Raw genomic sequence first — 17079 nt, 5'->3', positions numbered from 1 at the left:
TTCCCGAACGTCCAGGAGGGAGGGCCGCGCACTTATAAACCCCCGCCCGGGCCCGCCGGCATGTCAGAGGCTGCTTCGCCAGCGCTGCGCGCCGCGGCTGGACACGTCTGGGCTGGGACCAACGCAAGCGGCTATCGCCGGCGGCGCCCTGCGCTTCTCAGTCCCCTCCGAGCTCGGGCCCTGTCGCGGCGTTTGCCCTCTCCCCCGCGCCTGCCATCGGCGTGCTGGGACAGCATGCTCCGGGTCCTGCTCCTCGGTGTGCTGGCCCCCGCCGGTCTGGGGCTCCCCACGTCCCCAGAGCCTCAGCCACGCGGCAGCCAGTGCGTCGAGCACGACTGCTTCGAGCTTTTCCGGGGCCCCGCGACTTTCTTCGCCGCCAGCCAGGCCTGCGAAGGGTTGGGGGGCCACCTGATGACTGTGCGCTCCTCAGTGGCGGCTGATGTCATCTCCTTGCTACTGAGCGGCGACAGCGGCGACAGCCCGCGCCTCTGGATCGGCCTGCAGCTCCAGCCCGGTTGCAGCGACCCAGGGCAACTCGGGCCCTTGCGCGGCTTCCAGTGGGTTACCGGCGACAACCGCACCAGCTACAGCAGGTGGGCGCGGTTCCACGTTGACCCAGTGCCTCTCTGCGGCCCCCTGTGCGTCGCAGTCTCGGAAGCTGGGGCCCTAGCACCCGGCGAGCCAGCCTGGGAGGAGCAGCAGTGCACTGCAGAAGCTGATGGTTTCCTCTGCGAGTTCCACTTTGCAGCCTCCTGCAGGCCCCTGCTTGTGGACTCTGGCGCCGTGGCGGCCGCCGGTGTAACGATCACCTATACCACCCCGTTCGGGGCCACTAGCGCGGACTTCCAGGCACTACCCGCGGGTAGCTCTGCCTCTATAGCGCCCTTCGGAGTGGAGCTGGAGTGCGCGGCGCTGCCAGGAGAGGCCGAGGCGCGCTGGGGCCGGGATGACCAGGGCGCCTGGGACTGCAGCGTCGAGAAAGGCGGCTGCCAGCACACTTGCAACAGGAGCGCTGAGACGTCGCACTGCTTCTGCCCGGCTGACGCCTACCTAGAGGCTGACGGGCGCTCCTGTGCCGCACAAGCGGATCACCCTTGCCATAAACTCTGCGAGCACTATTGCATTACCAACAGCTACGTGCCCGGCTCTTACTCGTGCATGTGCGAGACCGGCTACCGGCTGGCTGCCGACAAGCACGGGTGCGAGGACGTGGACGATTGTATCCAGGTGCCCAGTCCGTGCCCGCAGCGATGCGTTAATACGCGGGGCGCCTTCGAATGCCAATGCAATCCTGGCTTCGAGCTGGTGAACAACGACTGCGTGGAGTCAGTGGACCCGTGCTTAGGGAGTAGGTGCGAGTACCAATGCCAGCCTGTGGGCCAGACAGACTATCGCTGCATCTGCGCTGAGGGCTTTGCACCCAGCCCTCACGACCCACACAGGTGCCTAATGTTCTGTAACCAGACTGCATGCCCAGCAGACTGCGATCCCAACAGCCCAACTTCCTGCCAGTGCCCTGAAGGCTACATCCTGGACGACGGTTTCATGTGCACAGACATCGATGAGTGCGAAAATGGAGACTGCCCCGGGGCCTGCCGCAACCTCCCAGGCACCTACGAGTGCGTCTGTGGGCCTGACTGTGACCCCACCAAGGTGAACACTGATGGTGACAGTGACGACGGTTCTGGGGAGCCCCCGGTCAGCCCGACTCCCGGCGCCACCTTGAGCCCCTCACCTGTAGGTCCCTTGCATTCTGGAGTGCTCATCGGCATCTCCATCGCCAGCCTGTCTCTGGTGGTGGCGCTTTTGGCGCTCCTGTGCCACCTGCGCAAGAAGCAAGGTGCCTCGAGGGCGGAGCTGGAGTACAAGTGTGGTTCCCCGGCCAAAGAGGTGGTGCTCCAGCACGTTCGAACCGAGCAGATGCCTCAGAAACTCTGAGAGGCCTCTTTCCTGTCCCCTGCTGTGGGGTGGGCCTTCCCTCCCTCCTGTGTCTCTCCCCCTCCCCCAGCCTTACTCCCTGGGCACCTAATCCAAAGCACTTTAGCTGGCATCAGAACTGGAGAAGATTCTACCCCCCTTCTTTTGCTGATTCCACACTTGGCTGGGGAGCGGGGGTTGGAAGGAGTATGTGCCCCAGCCACTTCCATCACACGACTAGGCATAGATGGCAATTTATAGCGAAGATGCAGACTGCAGAGTGTCCCAGGACCTCGCCAAGGGGCACAGGAGCGGGGAGCCTCCTTGGCTGGCAGCCTTTGGGTCAGACTTGCAATCCCATGGACTAGTGAGTGTAATCAAGGTGTGGATAATGACCAAGATATTTATTTTTTTTTAAGTATTTAGTATGATTTTTTTCCTTTGTGTTTCCTTCCCCCCCCCCACCTTCAGTACCCGCTTTGTATCCCTCCCTTCTTCCCTCCCTTCTTCACTTCCCCTTCCCTATCTGTATATTTATGTATTTCTACTCTTCAGGTGGGAGTTAAACCATCTTGGTGGTGTTCCCAACACTCTCACATTGCTGAAGCCAAGCCCCCCCGCCCCGTTCCCTTTGTTATTCCTCCCAATTTTCCCCTCCCTGGAGTTCAGCCAGCCTACCCAGAGTCTCCCTACCTGGTCACCCTCCTTCTGTCTTTCCATGTCTACCTTGGCAAAATGTCTGTATGAAGCAGAATCAAAAACACTACAGTCAAGGTTGGTTGGAATTTATTTGCTCTTGAACCAGGCTTGCTAATTTATCCCGAAATTTCAGGCTTCCAGAGTAATATCATTTTAACAAAAGTTAAGATGTGAGGGCATTCATTGAACTAATGTTACCAGACTGTCACAGAAATTCAACCCAAGGAGTTTTTTTATTTTTATTTTTTAAACAATGAGCCTGGGTTTTATTGTTGTCATTTTCGTTTGAACTGAAAGATCTTTATTGTTGTTAAGCTTCTTATGCCAGTTTTTTTTTCCCACTATTATAACTGTTGTTGTTGTTATTACTGGTTATTTTTGACAATGTTGAAAATGTTCTCATTATTGCTCTAGATTAAGAGGGGAATGAATTTCTTCCCAGGAGAGAGTTTAAGAAAGTTCTAAGCTGCACAATTCATGCGTTATCATTTTGAATCTTACTCTTTTTGTAATGTGTGCTCCAAAACAAAAGGGATTTGGGAATTCAGGGATGAAGCCTGGAGGTTGCCCAATTAGGGCCTCACCTTGAACAGGCCCTCGGGAATTTCTCCCATTTTAAAGGGGCCTTCTAACCCTGGCCACTTAGAACAGGATCCCTGGACAAGAAGGGAGAGCTGCTCCTGGCGGCTGGCTAGAAATGCAGAAGCTCCAGCTGCACAGGAATCCATATTTTAACAAGATCTGCAGGGGTCTACCCAATATAGCTTGAGAAGAACTGTTTGAGACAGTTTCCAAATTTCTGGAATACATTAAATATAGATCAGTAATAAGCAGCAGGCCAAATCCGGGCCTATATTCTCAAGAAACTGAGGAATTTTCAATTTATAGATTTGCTTTCTGATAGAAAAGACTAGGTACACACCTTTAGACATTGCTACACAGGGTTGTTGGTTCAACTAAGCTAGGAATGAATTGTGTTTCACTGTATGGGAAAAATGTATCATACAAGTGTATCTTTTGTAAAACAAAAGTTTTCCTCTATTTTGTAAACTCAGCACATTTGTACATAGTTATTTATTTATTGGAGATAAACTAGAACACAGGCAAAACTCTTGCTTATGACATCACATGTAGAAAATAAACAAATAACAAAGTGCTCTTGAGTTTTGTGTCTGTTCACCTACCCTTCCCCAACCCCCTCATTTTATGTCATTAAACAGGGCTCACAAAAAAATGAAATGCTGGAAGGAACCTGGAAAGGCAGCTCCACACCCCATCACTAACTCCATCTGCTCAGGGCACCGTCTCTGACTTTCAAAGATCTTTCCAGAGAAGATGTTTTCACTGTAGAAGGACTTCATGTTACGTCTGTGTGCACAAATATTTATGTTTCCTTCTGTAACCATAACAACTTTATACATAGGACTTGTGTCTATGTGTTTTGAAATACATTATAGGATTATTTGTTGGGGTGAGTTAGAGAAACAGTTCTTGGGGGCATTTCTAGAGTCCCAGCTGTGTGTCCTTCCTGTGAATGGTTTGGCATTATCTACCCTCTGAGATATACAAATACAACAGTCACGAGGGGTCTCAGTCTGTGGCTCGAATTCAAAGAATCATTTCCACATACCAAGGTCTCATGCAGTATTAAATCATTCTTTTTTCTGTTGGAGATTAGAAATACTGTGTTTTGTAAGACACATATTTCCTGGGGCCCTTTTCCTCGGAGTGTGGCACAGCCTGAATTTTATATACAGTGCTCTGAAAATTTTCATAAAGCATAAGTTGGAAGACAACTGAGTTTGATCAAATAGTCAAACATTTATTATACATCTGGATAATGCTGAATTTCTTTTAACTCTGCTTACTGTTGCAAAGATGCAGCTGGAGATTCTGTATCCATCTTGGATGAAGCTGACAGCCTTGAGGTGTGTGGGGGTGTGGCCACTATGCATAGCACATAGGATCTCCCAGGATCCTAAGTTGAGCAATGTTGCCTTTAGGAGTTTGGCAGACTAGCAGAAAACCAAAGTCAGTAGTAGGTACATGTGAAGGAAAAAGTTGATATGTGTCAGCAAAACAGGCACACATGGGGATCTAGAGGAGAGAGCGGTAGCTTATAGATTTGTCCTTACTACTGGACTTCATTTTTCTTTTCTTTTCTTTTTTTTAAAAATATTTTATTTATTTCTTTGACACAGAGAGAGAGAAAGAGAGAGACAGCGAAAGAGGGAACACAAGCAGGAGGAGTGGGAGAGGGAGAAGCAGGCATCCTGCTGAGTAGGGACTCGATTCCAGGACCCCAGGATCAGGACTCAAGCCGAAGGCAGACACTTAATGACTGAGCCACCCAGGCGCCCTGGACTTCATTTTTCAAGAGTATCTGCTTCCAAGTAGCTTATGAATGACTAACTAGGGCTCATTGCTTTAGGGTTTCTCTAAAATCCAAAGGAGGGGAATTTTCTTAAGGGATATAAGAAGACCAAAACACACTTTTAAGATTCAGAGTTGAAAACCCTTACTGGGTCATCTTGGACCCCAGGGCACTGGTGGGAGAGGGGAGCCCAGTCCCTCCACACCCTCTTCATTCCCTGTCTTGTGGGAAGTTAAACATCCCTGCTTATAGGCCTCCTCTAAACTTGGGATTCTCAAAACAACTGGGAAACCACAGCCCCACTCTGAGAAAGATGCCAGGATCACATAAACAAATCAGTCGGCTATAGGAACGGTCGCCCAGAATTTAGAATCAGAGTAAACCTTATGAAACAGGGGCTGTGAGTCAATTTGTATGGTCTCCTTTTCTGTTCACATTATGGGATATCCAGGTCTGAGGGAGAATTCCAAATCTCGGTAGGTGGTACGTGTTTGCCGATGACAATTCACAGCTCGCAGAGCCTGGGGAAGAAGGTCAAGCTCATTCTTGTGGTTAAGTCAGAACTTGATTTTGTGAGCTAAATGGCATCTGTCCCCTCCTCAGATCTAGCTCCTTTTGTTGGACTAGTTTGGCAAATATTTATTGAGCATGTACTCTGTGCCTGGTTTAGTGATAGGCATGGTCGCAACCCTCTACCTTGAGAAGCTTACACTCTGGTGGGGGAGACAGATATAAAACAAATAAATGCCCCCAAACTGTATTGAACTTAGACACAGCAGTAGGAGCTGGGGAGGAGAAGCTCAGTACAATGGGTCAGTGGAATTTAGGTTGCAGGAGTTAAGAAGGTGTCTCTGATGAGCTGACCCTTAACACTAGACAAGGAGGGACAAGGGTTAATCAAATGCGGAGTGAAGAAGAAAGCAGTCTGGGTAAAGGAACAGCATGTGCAAAGGCCCTGTGCAGGGAAGAGTCTTGGCAGAGGGCATGAAGCATGGTGAACAAGGGGAAGGTGGCCAAGAAGGAGCTGGAGAGGTAGCACGGAGAGGTAAGAGTGGAAGGGAGAGGGTACTCCAGGTTAGCTTATCAAGGGTGAATTCTATCACAGAAGCAAGCGTGCCAGTCAAAGAGTTTTAACAAGAGCACACTGGTGTTCAATTTCTGTACTGAAATTGCTTGAGAAGGTAACAGCCACTTCTAGGCTTATTCACATGTCCCCATGGGAAGACACCTGGATGGTTTCCCTTGTAAGCATCCAGCAGGACTAACAAGGGGTTTGGGTGTCATATACACCTGGATTTGAATCCCAGCCTGACACCGGGTGGTCACATAACCATGAGTACTATGCAGTTCCTGTAAGGCTATAAAGTGGGGTGCTGGCAAGTGCCACTCCAGAGGGTTTCCATGAGCATTAGATGAGGTGAGTTAGCACAGGCTTGGGCACACAGCAGATACCCAATAAATGTTAGCAAATGTGTCATAAGTAAATGGATGCATCCGTGGATAAAAACAAATGATTAAGTTGCGATCTCAGTTGTCTTGAGAACAAATCCGAGATGTATGGGAAGTAGAAAGTATTCTTTGCAGACAAGGTGCAGTCACTTGGAAGAGATGCTGTCCACCCTTGAGGGAGCATTCTGGTGGGATCTGGGGGATCCTTAAGGAGAGAGATGTTTGAACAGGGTGAGAAGCAGCTCCAGGGAGCCGTAAAATCCTGTAACCAAGTTCTCTTCTCCCTGCTCATAAAGCCCATCAAAGCATAGGGCTGCAGAGATCCCCTCCAGTGTGCTCCTGGGTAGGCCACAGAGAAGGAGAGAATAAACCCCAAAGTACCCTGCTTGCTTTCTCAGGACCCAAAAGAGAAAGAAAAAACTGGCTCCATCCCAGGCAGTCCCTGGGGCTGTGGGAAAGGCAGCACTACCCACACCCTCACCCTAACTTCCCCAAGGGGCCCTCAAGTGTAGCAACACCAAAGAGGAACTGGCAGAAGAGAAAGGAATCATCAGTTGAAAACGATTAGCGGCCCCAGCTGCCCACACTCTTGACGGGTGACTTTGGGCAAATCTCTAAGCTTTGTCAACCATCTGCCTCACTGGGGCAGTGCAAGGGGGCTGGTGGGGGTGGACACCTAAATGCCCCCAGAGGAGTCACAGACTCTGCTGTGACTGAGTTTCCTGGCCCTGCCACACATGGCCGCACCCCCCAAAACAGGGTCAGCTGCCACCTGTGTCTCAGGAAAGGCAGCATCGTCTCTTAAAGGGTGGGGACTTGGGGACCTCTCCATCAGAAAAATATATGCACAAAAAATATTTGCTCATCTTCCTCTTTCTTTGTGGGGAGAAAGGAGACCTAAGCTCCTAAGGATCTAAGTGGTGTTTGATCACTGATTAGGGGCCTAAAGAATAAAATCTGTGAGCCTGGAAAGTTCTGGCCATTAGGACCATGAGTGCCAGGAGGAGCAGGCTAGGCCCAGATGGTGGATAGTGCATTTTACTTTGATTCTTTTTTTTTTTTAAGGAAAAAAAATCACAATATAATTGACACACATTAAAATTCTCCCCTTTTGGTGACCATATCTGTAAGTCCTGAAGAATACACACATTCCTGGAACTAGCACCATCATCAACGTATAGGACATTTTTGTCACACCAGAAGGGTCACTCAGGCCACTCCCCTTCACTGCCATTGGAGTTGTGAGCACACACCGGATGAGGATTCTTTCCTCCCTGACGCCTGCCAACCCTCCCCCCGCCCCTTCAGGGTCTCCCCACACCAGGGATCCTATGTTTCCATGTTTGAATCACAAAGATGAACTTTTCTAAGCTTTTGACCAGACTGCCTGACTCTATTAACCTCCAGCAAACAGGTTTCAGTGAAATCTGACTCCTGTGTCTCCTAGCACTTTGCTTATTGGCCCTGTGTTCTGGACTCATGCTGCCAAAATTCCCAGCAGCCCACCACAAGTGTGGAAAGAAACAAAAAAGCAAGATAACAAATCCCATGCCACAATTTCTGGGGTGGAGCTTGAGGGTGTAATAAGGAAGCAAGGAGGGGTGCCTGGGGGCTCAGTCAGTAAATGCCTGCCTTCGTTTGGCTCAGGTCATGATCCCAGGGTCCTGGGTTGGAGCCCCATATCAGGCTTCCTGCTCAGCAGGGAGCCTGCTTCTCCCTCTCCAGCTCTCCTATGCTTGTGTTCCCTCTCTCACAATCTCTCTCTGTAATAAATAAAATCTTTTTAAAAAATAAAGAAGAAAGGAAGGAGTGTGCAAAGAGAAAGGATGGTGCTGCCTATTCACACTTCCTGAGGCGCCTCTGTCTGCCATTCTGGTTGTGGACAGGGCTAGGTAACAGGAGATCCCCAAGTTCTAATCCGGGAGGGGTCTGTTGGTCTTGTGTTAAATGGGGGCAAATTATTATTTCATGTCTTTAGGGAAAACTGAGGTTACAAAGCACATATATAAACACATTTTCATCATGGTCAAGACTCTGTGGGGGGTATCCAAGTTCATGTGAAAACACATCCCCTGACCTTTTCAGGCATTTCTTCATAAAATAATACAGGCAACGCCCGGCTCTCTTTCGTTTTCAGAACATGTGCCCCGGGGTCCAGCACTATCTCTTTTTGTTTTGAGAGAGTCCTTCTCCCATTTTTTTTTTTCTTTTGGTCAGCAGGTTCAGATGTAGGCAAACAACTGATTTCCTCTCACAAGAGAAATGAAATATTTTTTTAACATCAGATTCTAACAGAATCAAAATCCTTCTCAGCTTGTTTTGAAAGTGTGATTACAAAGGAAAGAAGAACCCTGGGGATGCATTAGTTCAAAGTCACACCCACTGGAGACAGGGGAGCAAGTCACAGAAGGGTTTCAGGATCTAGTGAAAAACACCAAGATTCTAAACTGGGGTCCGTGATGATATCATGTCCCCTGGGGCCACACGCTAAGCATTTTTCTGATTTTCTGCCTGAAATAAATCTTTTTTTTTTTTTTTAAATGGGACATATCATGACTGGTATCCTGAGATGAACCTTCTTTTCTTCCACATATGGAACATGAGGCAACTTCTCTTTATTATCTTTCTGGAATCTTCCTTCTGGCTTCACACTGAGACTGGACCCAACTGCTTACTCGTGGGTTGTTTGACTCCCGGGCAGACCTTCCTTCAGCCATCCAGCAGGGAAGAGGTGCTTTGCCACAGCATCCTGAATCCTTCCTTCTTCCTTCTGCCTCTTGCTTCAATTCCTTTTAATTCCTAGAGAATTAAAGTCTCCCACAAATTCTGGGGATCTTGAGCTTTGCACACCATCACCCCTGTCCTGGGGGCACCCATTGTTAAATTTGTCTTGAAATGGTGATTAAAATAAAAAGTGCCACTTTGAGACACGGGGCTACCCAGCAGCAAGGCGCTTGCAGGCCTGGGATAAAATGGAAATGATGTGTCTACCATACACTTGAAGTGTATCCACTCTGCAAAGCTTTGGAGGGAGTCTGAACCCTTGGCTTGGAGGGGAAGCCATGCTCTCTCTCCAAAGTTCAGAGTAAAAGACTATGAGGTCATTGAAAAGTTGGGACTTTGCCCGGGGAGGTACTTAAGCTCCTGGTTTGTGGGTGAGGGATTTCTGGAACCCAAGGTGGTTCTTTTCATATCTGGTAGGTTGAAAGGACAGCGTTTCCTCAGTAAATGGGCTTAGAGATCCCTGTCTGGGTAAAGAAGCTCAGGAAATGGTATGAGTGGGTGGTTTCCCTCAATTTAAGGAGCATACTGCCCCCAGTTCTGGTCCCCTCTTGTCTGCCCGTGCTATTGGTAGCCTTCCCCCTCAGGGCATGGATCACTGCCACCACAAGGGAAGTGTGTGGTGACAAAAACCATCCCCACCTTGACTGGGGTGGCAGTTGAACAACTGTCGTTGGTGCACATTTGTTGGAATCCGTAGAGCTGAGCACCTAGAAGGAGTGATTGTTGCCAGATGTAAATTATACTTCAGTAAAAATAGATTAAAAAGAAATCACAGCCTCCTCAAGAGTGGCTAAAGAAATCCTAAATTAAAAAAAAAAAAATTCCAATTCTCTGTACAGACCTTGTTGTCTAGTTCTCTGCCAGCTGGTCACCATTCGGATACTGAACCTTCCTCTAGGCCAGGCCCCTGTACAGTCTTGTTCTGACCTTTCTCCAGGGGCCATGCAGGAAAGCAGTTACACTGGGCTGATAAGTTGATGCTCTGTCCCTGGTCTGTGTGTCTGCAAGTCTGTCCTCCCCAGGCCGCCACACATTTGCACTGTGCCAGCGCTGACCTCGAGCAGCCCAACTAGACCCAGGCACTGCACCCCCATGTGGCATCAGTGGGTGCCCGCGGTGTCTTTCCACAATAGAAAGCCGTAGTTTTTATTTCAACCAAGTCAGTACTTCCATTCTAGGTGACACAATTAATGATCTTGGATTTTTTAAAGTTCTCCCCTATTTTCAGAGGCACCCCTCCTGGTTAGACACTAAACCCAGGGTCCCAAATCCTTAAGGGGACTTATGAGGCACTGTTGGTCTGTCTCCCAATGCCTCTTGCTGACTGGACATCATCTATCCCTTGTCCTAATCCCTTGGGGATCTTCAGTGCCTACCACAACAGGTCCTTTGCACATGCTGTCCCCTCTGCCTTGAGCCCTTTGTACTTTCCACCCTACCCTCTTCTTTTCCTGGTTGGATCTTACTCGTCCTTTAAGGAGGTCATCTCCAGCAAACTTCCTAGGGAAACCTGCCCTAATAACCATGTCAAGTTCTTTTAGTACATCATCTCATAGAAACCAGAATTCATTCCTGGGTTGCTCTAATTTTGGCTTAAAATTCTACTCTCATTTCTGAGGTTCTCTGGTTAATGCTCATCTTTGGCCACCTAACTTCCAAGTTTCATAAGGACAGAGGGGCAGTCTGTGGAGGTTCCCCATGGTGCCTCCAAGCTGCCAGAAGCAGCACTCACTGTGCTGTGTGCACGCACCCTCACCTGCACACAGCTCCCCAGAGCAGAGCTTCGAGGTGCGTTGCTGATAGATGGTATGTAACCAAGGAAAGAGCCTTAGGATTCTGACATTTGTGCTTAAGGAATCTGAGGCTTTTCTGTCACCTACTCAAGGTAAGGGGTAATGAGAGATGGGGATGTTTTATCGCCGACAGCCTGCCTGAAAAAAATCTTCAAAAACCCAAATTTACAGGGCTTGGCCCAGTTACTGCTCAGGCTGCCATGTCCAGTTTCTGAGGAGCACGGCCGAACATTGGGGCTTTTTTCTTCTTTGATATCAGCTTTGGCACCTAAGGAGTGCTAGGTATGATGTTTTTAATGAAAGTGAAGCCAAGAATTTAAAGATAAAAATGAAAATAGTATGCATCTTTGCTCCATGACATAGTGCCGACAAATTGGGCAAGAATTCTGATGAGTGATCACCGGTCAAGTTCAAACACCATCTTCTGACCATCTGGTAAAAATAAACACCTGGCTTGTTACTGAACAGCAAGTTAAAGACAACTTCAGAAGGCAAGGCAAGCTCACTGACTGAAGGGGGTGTCTAAAGGCTGTTTCTAATATTCATAGCAGCAATGGCCACAGTCACCAAACTGTGGAAAGAACCAAGATGCCCTTCAACGGACGAATAGATAAAGAAGATGTGGCCCTTATATACTATGGAGTATTATGCCTCCATCAGAAAGGATGAATACCCAACTTTTGTAGCAACATGGACGGGAATGGAGGAGATTATACTGAGTGAAATAAGTTAAACAGAAGAGTCAATTATCATATGGTTTCGCTTATTTGTGGAGCATAAGGAATAACATGGAGGACATGGGGAGATGGAGAGAAGTGAGTTGAGGGAAATTGGAGGGGAGATGAACCACGAGAGACTGTGGACTCTGAGAAACAAATTGAGGGTTTTGGAGGGGAGGGGGTTGGGGGGTTGGGGGGTTGGGTGAGCCTGGTGGTGGGTATTAAGGAGGGCATGTATTGCATGAAGCACTGGGTGTGGTGCATAAACAAGGAATTCTGGAACACTGAAAAGAAATTAAAAAAAATAAAAAAGCTGTTTCTACCCAGGTGAATAATGTTTTCATTCATTTTGAAGCCAAAAGCTGTTACAGTCAACAGAGCAGGACTCAGGTCAAAGGGTGCCTACGTGGCTGACCACCCCCCCCCCAAGGTAGGTGACATGTGTGAGTGGACTCAGGACACCAGCTGCCTCTGTCCCTAATTTCATTTCACTGTAATCTTGCTGCTCAGGAGCTGGGAGGGTTTTAGGCAACCAGCTGTTCCAAAGGTCTCAGGGTTGATGCTAACTAAGGACGACAGCACTGTTAATGGGTTATAACTGTTCCCACGACAGATGCTGCTGCCAGTGACGAGGTGTTACCCCCCAAGAAGCGGGAAGGCTCTGCAGCTGAGGAAGAGCCTGGTCAGCAGCGCGCTCTCCCAGTCCTCCAGAACCCCCACTAGCCCCACCCCCTCCAGGCCGGATTTATGACTCCCAAGTCAGGGGCGGTGTTCACGCTCATTTTTAACAAGGGATGGAGAGAGTACTCAGCATAAAAGAATGCTGTCGTTCACCCTCCCACTGCCTCAGTTAGCGCGCCTCTCCAGTGCTTTTGAGAAGGCGGTTTACAGCTGATGAGAACTCCAAACCCACACCCTGTTTTTGTGCACATTTCACATGAGAAACTGAGGCTCAGAGAAATTTCAACACTAGTCTCTGGTCCTGCTGGAGGGATTCTGTCTCTAGGGGACTTTTTCTTTTATTGCTTAAAGCTGCCTGTGCCTCAACCGTCACCAACTAGTTTAAAACGTTGCATTTCAAATACTCAGCCCAGCAGGAGTGTTGCCAAGACGCTTGGGCAGTGCCCTATCTTCCTCAGCAGAGCGTTTGCCTGGTGTGAATCTTGGAGACTGAAGAGAAGGACCCCAGCCCCACACAACCGCGGGGGGTGGGGTGGGGAGCTGGCAAAAGTCCGGGAGCCCATGCTCATTTCAGATCATTGCCAGGGCCACGAACCCCTTGCCGCATTGCTCTCAGCCTGGGGGTCAACCACCCTGCTGAACACTGCTGGACACTGGGGACAAAGAAATACTTCGGTTTCAAAGACTGCCAGGAAATTACAGTTACACAAGGCTGGTGCACACCAGCACTGACTTACTCCAGGTGCCCAAAGAAACTCTAGTGGGTACAGCAGGTTTGGGCTGGTCCTTGTCCATGTGTTTATGTGCATGTGTGTGTGCATGTGGGGCGCATGCATGTTTGTGAGTTCAAGGGGTTCTGTGCCTTAGCTGGGAACTTCCAACCCACAGCCATGTCTCCAGGACGTAGTACAGATTGGCTACACATTTTCTCTGCCAGACAGATGTACAATACCCCAAGGCGCAGACCCGAAAGATCGGCATCTCTACCTCACCCACCCAGTCCTACGAGACACACTTGGATCCACACTGATTATCGCCTACACACCATGCTTCTGGCTGGCCAACTAGAGGAACAAGGATCCAATGGTTATATGCCCAAAGATAGCTCAGGCTGTTTTTGGTTTTCATTCAGTAGGGAAGAAGCTGGAATCTATAGCAACAAGGGGAAGAACATACTGTTAGACCTCTGTCACAGTGTGCTCCTATAGGGAAGACCTCTTGATTTTATCAGCGGAACTCTGAGGACCCTGGGGTTCAGCTATTTGCCTGCCTCACACAATATTTATATCTAGGACCGAAGTCAGCTCTCCTGCCTGTTTCCTAGACACCACGCTTCTGCTCATATCAAGTAAAATTCTGATCTTGGCCTTAACACTTCAGCAAAGAGCCTTGTTCTGTTTCTTCCTTGATCTCAGAGAGGAGCTCCTGCCCGGGGTGGAAGCAGAACATCCTCCTAGGCCTTACCCTGCCCTCCTGGCCCTACCTCAGTATTCTTTAGCCTCCTAGAAGCCCCCTGTGCCCATCTGGGGACGCCTGCTCGCTGCCTGAAAAGGCTCAAGGCAGGTGAGGTCTGCTAGGCTGGCAAATCCCGAGTATTTTCTCTAGAAGCCCTCCTGCCAGGAAGCTGTGGGCTCCAGGGGGCTCTTTGAAGAGCAAAGGGGCTCTCTCTTCAGCTGTCTTTTCCTCCCTCCCTGCCTGTGTTCCTCTCTCCATCTGGATGGGATCAGCCAAACCCAGAAGGGTCTTCTGCTGTGCTAAAGCCAGATGGTGTCTCCCCCACATAGCTGTTCACAAATGTTTAATAGCGTGTTTTCACTCCAGAGCCCAACGTAAGCATTGCAATATTTCTTCATAGAAAACAGGATTAAAGCTCATCGTAAGCTGACTTTTTCCTTTGGGAAAAGCTAATTTATCCTTGGGTCAACATCAGGCAAAAAGTTAGAGTCGCTTACTGTGTTCAGCCTACATATGTTTATTATCTACATCTGGTTGATGTTTTACTGAATTGTGATTTTTTTTTTTTTTTTTTTTAATAGTGGGTGATAGAGCTGCCTCCTCTATCCAAAATCTGGGCTGATTTCCATCTGCATTCGCTGGTCTCCTTTCCCTTCCCTCCTGGCTCCCCTCCCACTCACCACTGTGGTATAAACTGCCGATTTAATGAGGTCGTGCTCCCATGCCAAAGGGTCGAGGCAAAAAAAATCACATCATAGGAGCAAATGGGATTTACCCTTTCTTGCTTTTTTATTACTGACCTAATAAAGTTTGTGACATAACGAATCCCACATTACGATTCTCCGAAACTTTTCTACTCACAGGAAGCCTGCTGTTAGACCAAGACAACCGGAGGGACACTTCTGACTGCAGGCAGGCACTGGGGGGATGGGGTTGACAAACTGTTGCCCCAGACCCTTGTGCATAAATTTCAGTTAGAGAAGAGCCCAGGAATGGAAGCAAAGGGAGTGTGCTTGGAGGCATCTTCCTTCTTTCCTTTTTGTATCAAACATGTGATGTCCCCACCATAGCCAAAGAATCTGCAGAGATAAGGGCACTGGCTGCCTCCACCCTCTGGACAGTCCTCTCCCGGGCAGAGATAGAGATTCTGTCACACGTCACAGGCAGATGGCTATTCCTCCCTGGCATGCCCCAGCCTCCCACCCCTGGGAAAATAGTCAGAGGTCCAAGGATAATTAACATCATAGATCAGCACTCAGAAGAGTCCTACCCCCATGGAGGTGTCCTCCTGAAACCCAGAGTCCTGGGGATGGGAGAAAGCAAAGGAGCTTTGATGCTCTTGGGGCTAGCATGGAGACTGCTGGAAAAAGGTGCCTGTGGTGGGAACAGGTGGCAGCTCTTAGGTGAGCATCAGGGACAGGCAGTCTCCTGGGTTGTAAGGACGGCACGGACTCCTTTGAGGTGGCCAGGCAGGGGAGGAGGTGAAAGCGTTCTTCAGAAGGTGGTGGTCCCAGTGAGGGGGACCTGTTTGCGCCTGGTTTCCGGTTGCAAGGGCTCCTGCTGGCAGGGGAGCGGAGGGCATATCCATCCTGCCCCACCTCTGCTCTTGAGAGCAGTGGCATAATAGTCTAGGGGTTCTTCCTCAGCACCACCAGTGGCATCCAGGAGGCAGCAGCGCAGGCAGAGAACCCGCTGGAAAGAACGGCGGAAGTTGTCAGAGAGGAAGCCATAGAGGATGGGGTTGGCACAGCTGTTGGCGTAGCTGAGGATGAGGGACACGTGGTTGACCGTGGCATCAAGGCTGGTCACAAACAGGTTCAGCAGCTGCACCACGTAGAAAGGCATCCAGCAGAGCACAAAGACGGCTACCACCATCAGCACGAGCCGCGTGATCTTCTTTTCCGAGCGTCTCCGCTGCTGCCAGCCGGCCCGGAGTGCCACCGCCCGCATCTTGCCCACGATAAGCAGGTAGCACAGGCCGATGGCCAGAACGGGCAGCAGAAAGCCCAGCAGGAAAGTATAGACCACAAAGACCGCTGACCAAGCCGGGTGCGGCCAATGCAGGTTGCAAGCCACCGCCTGGCCACCCCGAGCCGTCCTGGTGTCTGCGAAGATGGCAATGGGCAGGGTGACCAGCAAGGACGCCAGCCACACGCCCAAGTTGATTAGCTTGGCCACGCTGGGCCTCCGGTAGGTGGCGGCACGAAGAGGGTGCACCACGGCGATGTAGCGGTCCACGCTGAGCACCGTCAGACAGAAGACGCTGGTGAACATGTTGAGGCCATCCACACTGAGCACGGCGCGGCACAGCACAGACCCGAAGGGCCAGTGGCGCAGGGCAGCCGACGAGGCCACGAAGGGCACGCTCAGCATGAAAAGCTCATCTGCGATGGCCAGGTTAAGCAGGTAGATGTTAGTGGCCGTCTTCATCTTGGCGTAGCGAAGGATCACAAAGATGACCAGGGCGTTGCCCACCAGGCCCACCAGGCACACCAGCGCGTAGATGCACTGGATGGCGACCATGCCTGCTGCCCCCGCGTCCCCGGTCCCCGCCGCCGCCTCCTCCTCCCCGGTCGGGGCGCAGCTGGCGTTGACCGCTGGAGACCAGGCCTTCTCGAGATCTTCCTCGCCCCCCGGGGGCAGCGTCGGGGAAGCGCTCATGCCCAAGGGTGCCCGCCCAGAGCAGCGGAGCGCGGCGGAGCAGACTGGGTGAGGGCTCCCGCGCAGAGGCGCGCGCCTCTCCCTGCTCCGCCTGAAGAGCCGGCGGCGGGCCGGCCGGCAGCACCCTCCAATCCCGCGCCGCGAGCCCTCCGCGCCCCAGTCCCCGCGCTCGCGTGCCCCGCCCCGTTTGCCCACCTCCGCGCCCGGGCCGCACTACCATCCGGGCCCCCGCCCGGGATCCAGCCCCGCCGCAGGTCTTCCTTCAGATTAGATCCGTTCCCCCGGCCCGTGGCCTCTTCTCTAGCCGGTTGCCGCTCCCTCCCCTGCTCTGTACTCTGCAGCCACAAGGCTGGAGCGGGGGCGGGGCGGGGGGGTCCCTGAGTCCTCCGTTTGGGTGACGCGGCTCTGGGGATGGCAAGGGACTAACCCGGGGGTGCGGAGCCAGTTGCCAGGCGCTTGACGTCCACCCCCTCTCCACTCGGCCTCCCTAACCCCTGTGACCCTCTTGAAGACTTGCAGGGTCTGTACGACTTTTACCTCCTGTAGG

The 17079-nt window shown here is 50.7% G+C and overlaps 2 protein-coding genes across 2 annotated transcripts; one reads left to right on the top strand and one right to left on the bottom strand.

The window, feature by feature from the left end:
* Window positions 1-214: 214 nt before the first annotated feature.
* Window positions 215-2338, top strand: LOC111141662 (thrombomodulin). Its single transcript, XM_022494398.1, has one exon. It carries the CDS (start codon window positions 235-237, stop codon window positions 1936-1938), a length of 1704 nt encoding a protein of 567 aa, XP_022350106.1. The 5' UTR covers window positions 215-234; the 3' UTR covers window positions 1939-2338.
* A 13027-nt stretch (window positions 2339-15365) lies between these two features.
* Window positions 15366-16752, bottom strand: LOC111141833 (somatostatin receptor 4). The gene has a single exon (XM_022494666.1). It carries the CDS (start codon window positions 16530-16532, stop codon window positions 15366-15368), a length of 1167 nt encoding a protein of 388 aa, XP_022350374.1. The 5' UTR covers window positions 16533-16752.
* Window positions 16753-17079: the final 327 nt, after the last annotated feature.

The sequence above is a fragment of the Enhydra lutris genome, unplaced genomic scaffold (genome assembly GCF_002288905.1).
Source record: "Enhydra lutris kenyoni isolate GAN:26980312 unplaced genomic scaffold, ASM228890v2 scaffoldscaffold6, whole genome shotgun sequence".
NCBI lineage: Eukaryota > Metazoa > Chordata > Mammalia > Carnivora > Mustelidae > Enhydra > Enhydra lutris.
This window is presented reverse-complemented; position numbering and strand designations above follow the sequence as displayed.

What these genes read in the sequence shown, in the direction of transcription:
- LOC111141662 (XM_022494398.1), top strand. Translation starts at nt 235, where the DNA reads ATGCTCCGGGTCCTGCTCCTCGGTGTGCTGGCCCCCGCCGGTCTGGGG.
- LOC111141833 (XM_022494666.1), bottom strand. Translation starts at nt 16,532, where the DNA reads ATGAGCGCTTCCCCGACGCTGCCCCCGGGGGGCGAGGAAGATCTCGAG.